The 4,582-nt window shown below is 36.1% G+C and overlaps 1 protein-coding gene across 1 annotated transcript; it reads right to left on the bottom strand.

Annotated features, from left to right (window-relative positions):
- Positions 1-269: 269 nt before the first annotated feature.
- LOC145057338 (histone H3.2) lies at positions 270-879 on the bottom strand. The gene has a single exon (XM_079005153.1). It carries the CDS (start codon positions 815-817, stop codon positions 407-409), a length of 411 nt encoding a protein of 136 aa, XP_078861279.1. The 5' UTR covers positions 818-879; the 3' UTR covers positions 270-406.
- Positions 880-4,582: the final 3,703 nt, after the last annotated feature.

Raw genomic sequence — 4,582 nt, 5'->3', positions numbered from 1 at the left:
GAGTTCAATTGATTGATGACGCATGGAGTCACAGCTTATAATCTGATTTTTTGTGTAACAATTCCAATACGCCAATATATGTGCAAAAATACCAACAAGAAACGGATTTACGTAGAAATGTAGCATCAATTTATTTTTAAATGCATCATCCATTGATGATTGTTATAATTTCTTGATAATAAACACAGACAATACAAAAAACATAAAAACTCATCTCTCGTTATGATCAAGCAGATTGAACAAGCATCCAAAACGTTAACAAGATCATATAAAGAATCTCAAACAAGAAAGGCATGATTTATATTAAAACATAGATCGTCGGTAACATACAATACAGATCACCAAGAAGCCTAAATCGCTAACCCTAACAACAAACTGTTGTCAAACAAAAACCATTTTCACAAATCTAAGCCCTCTCACCTCGAATCCTTCTGGCCAATTGCATATCCTTAGGCATAATTGTAACCCTCTTAGCATGAATCGCACACAAATTAGTATCTTCAAACAAACCCACCAAGTAAGCCTCCGACGCCTCTTGAAGTGCAGCAACAGCACTGCTCTGGAACCTCAAATCCGTCTTGAAATCTTGAGCGATCTCTCTCACAAGCCTCTGAAATGGAAGTTTGCGGATCAACAACTCTGTGCTCTTCTGGTACTTACGGATCTCTCTTAGGGCAACAGTTCCTGGCCTGAATCTGTGTGGCTTCTTCACACCTCCGGTCGCCGGAGCTGATTTTCGAGCAGCTTTAGTAGCGAGCTGCTTTCTGGGAGCCTTTCCACCGGTGGATTTGCGGGCAGTTTGCTTGGTTCTGGCCATTTTTGTTTTTTGCTTTTGTGTTTGGTGAGTAGAATCGATCGAATGTTATGAGAAATGGTGGAGAAGGTGTTTGTATTTATTAGGGTTTACAGTGACGGATGTTTGGGAGATTTGAAATTTCGGAGGAGAATAGCGCGAACAATCCTAGACCGTTAGATTGTTGAAGTAAGAAATAGACGGCTCAGATTATATATTGATCGAAATTGCGGATAGCTATCCTTGTGCCTTTCATTTCCTTGATTCATTTGTTTCACGTGTGGAACCAAATAATCCCACCCAAGAATGGTGATTTTTTTTATAATTTGTTATTTATTAAAAGTTAATTGTTATTTATACCATCGCATTTATATAATTATAATTTTATTATTAATGTCAATGATAGATTTTTATATAAAATATTATGTTATAATCTATGGAAACGAGGAGTGACAAACTATAATATATATAAAATATAAAATCTATTTATATAACAAATTTGACATGTAAACGGTAAATATATTATATGGCTACTTTAAATTAATATATTCATATTATACAAAGAAATTACAATGATACTCAAGGCTATAGAGAATAGTGATAACTGATAAGTTTGACAAAGGTTATGACTCCATGTTCACGTCATCTAAGATTTGCTACACTTTCGAATTTTTTGTCAATATTTATATGGTGTGGATTGTCACATTTATTAAGCTATTTTTTTAATTAATTAATATAAAAAACAAACATTTTAAACATATTATTTTTTGAAAAACTAAATTTTGATTAAAATTCAAAAGAAAATTAAACATACACACAAAAAAATCATAGAATTTCAAATTACAAACCTAAAATTTTAAATAACGAAACCAGGACCCTAAAATAACAAACCTAGATGTTGTATTTTTTCGCAACCTTCTCTTTTTATTTTATCGTCAATTTTTTTTCACGTTCGGTGAAAACGCTAGTGTCTCTCGTTAAGATCACATGACACGTTTTTTTTATTTCTTTATACGACCGCCAAATATTGTTTTAAATACGACTTCAAGTTGTCCATTTTGGCTGCTAGTTGGTCGATGTCACTCGAAGCACTTGTCATCGTTTTTTTCCTTTCGTTTGGCTCGGTCTTTTCCCATGACACGAATGGATCTCGGACCTCAAAAAGCTCTTCTTCATTGAGGTCAATCCCGACATGCGCATCGGACGATTGACTATGCGTCGTTTCGGAAGCTTTGGTTTTTTTAGAAGAACCACCCGTAAAGGTTTCAAAAGCTTCGACGTCTTGTCATTTTTTTTCACAATATTCTAAACATGTGGAAATTTGAAGTTCCCCTCTTTCTGATTCTGATATACTTCAAGAGCTTTTTGCAAATTTGTTTCGTCATTTGCACAACTTTATCATTGTCATTTGACACTCGAAAACACCTCATTAAACTTCGTCACAACTTTGTTCACATTTCTCTACTTCAAGTAGATTTGGTCTTTTTTTCGATAGTCTCCAAGATTCATCTCCGTGAGAAAAACGTCGTGCGATTTTTCAAAAAAAGTTGGATAATCTTTGTTGTTTCCGACCACTAGATCTTCAGAAACATTCACTCATGCATGAGCCAACGCCTTTTTCTTTGGCCGGTGTCCATTGCCTTGAAGTTGCCTATCCGTTTTCTGGGGTTGTGGTCGAATCTCTTCCGACTCTGATTCCGTTTCAAGGATGAATTCAAGTTCTCTTTGAGTTTGGAATTATGTTTGGAAATTCATTGGGGAGTCGGCAAAATCGTCAAATGAGTTGAAGTCATTTTCCATTTGAGATTGGAGTTGGGATGAGAAGTTCGTCTGAAGTTGGTTTTAAAATTGAAGTTGTCTTTGAAATTGAGGTTGGTTTTGGCCTTGAAATTAGTAGCAAACACCACCAAAGTGTAATTTTGGAGGTGAATAAATAGGCCGATCATTTTAGCTTTGAACGAAATTTGGTGAAAAATGTGAGATTTTATTTGTGTTTTAGGGGTTTCTTTTGGTATTTTTTTGGAGCTTTAAGGTTGGAATGAAAAGCCATTTTTTCACAAAAATTATGCAGTTTGACAAAAAAAAGTAGAAGGTGGAATGGGATGAAATATGGTATAAAATGGTATTTATACAAGTTAAAAAAAAAGTTTTTTTTTTTAATACAACCACTTTAACCAAGGTAACCTTAAAAAAATTAAACCATCCAATCACTTTACTCTCTCGGCATTTTCCACCGAGTTGTCAAGTCGAGCTCGGCATGTCGAGTCCTCGGCCTGATGTCTGTCTAGGTAACCAAGTAGCTCACCGAGACCACTCCGTCCAGTCTAAGTGACATGAAGTTGTGACATTTACTTAAGGTTGATGAGAAAGTTGCAGAAGTTAGTAATGATATGGCGATTATGTGATTCCATTTTTGAAGTCGTCTCGTGGTGACGAATCCTTATACCCTAAGGTATTATGAAGTACCTATCACTAACCACAGATATGGTGGATGTCATGTCACGATCATCTAATCACCACACACAACCATATTGACTTTATATACTCATTATTCCACATCAATATATCCATCACTATTATACGAGATATCGTGATGTGGCGATGATGTGATTGTATTTTTTTAATTGTTTACATTTTTTATGGTGGTGACTACAATCCACCACTATTGTACGGGGTGGTGTTCCCCCGGAGTTGTTTTCAGACGCAACAAACTTCGAGGACGAAGTCTAAGACAAGTGAGGGAGATTTGTAACGTCTGGTTTCTGGTATGCATTTAACTCTTTAATGTAATTACTTTGAAAGAGGAACTTGACGAGTTGGTGGCCGTAAATCATCGAGTAGAACACATATTATACGCGGGGTTTAAGCCACCTACTCGACGAGTCAAGAGCCCTCGACTCGACGTGTAGATCAGCTAAAGTGAAATATTTACTTGAGCTCGATTGATTGCATGCATCGCACCCCTTTTTATTTTAAAAACGTTCTTAGAAAATCAAATTCTTTTAGAAAATTTTACCAAATCCTCAGTTTGAGTTCAAGCACACCCAAGACTATGCCTGAATGCCTCAAACTGTAACGCCCGCAAATCCGGGCTAGTCAATTTAGAGGCAATAGGGGTCGAAAACGACTTTTCTACAAAAGATTATTTAGAATAAATCATCTTAACCAAGTTGTAGTATAGTTCACGAGATTTCCGTACATATAAAGAACGCCGAAATCCGAGTTATAACGAAAAAGTTATGACCCGTCGAAGTTTTACGGCAGAACCGGCACGACACTGGGAAGCGTAAATAGTGAATTTACTATAGAGAGAGATTTAGCCTTAGCAATTTAAACGAAAGTCGTAGAATATGTTAAACTAAGAACATCGATAAAAAGAACGCCCAAATCTGACTTCGTATGAAGAAGTTATGATTTTTTGAAGTTTCGCGTTAGCAGTGTACAACCTGAAATTCGAATATTAGATCGAGCGGTTTTTAGACGACACGACCTAAACAATAATCGAAGATCTCGTTGAGAGTAGCGTAACGAGAAAAAGATGGGCAAAAACGGATGTCGGATGAAGAAGTTATGAGGATTTAACGGACCAATCCTGTCCCAGCCCGTTAATAATATAAAATTTAAAATTGAGCCAAAATTAGCCGACGAAGTCTAAATGAAAGTTGTAGAGTACGTTCCCACCTTCGCGTGGATATAAAGAATGTCAAAAACGGAGTTCGTATGACAAAGTTACGAATTTTTAAAGTTGAAGTATGAAAATCCGAAACCTGGTGCGAGACTGATGATGTG

The sequence above is a fragment of the Lactuca serriola genome, chromosome 6 (genome assembly GCF_051521515.1).
Source record: "Lactuca serriola cultivar US96UC23 chromosome 6, Lser_US96UC23_V15, whole genome shotgun sequence".
Taxonomy (NCBI): Eukaryota; Viridiplantae; Streptophyta; class Magnoliopsida; order Asterales; family Asteraceae; genus Lactuca; species Lactuca serriola.
Note: the sequence above shows the minus strand (reverse complement) of the source record. Positions and strands in the feature narration are given on the sequence as shown.

What these genes read in the sequence shown, in the direction of transcription:
- LOC145057338 (XM_079005153.1), bottom strand. Translation starts at nt 817, where the DNA reads ATGGCCAGAACCAAGCAAACTGCCCGCAAATCCACCGGTGGAAAGGCT.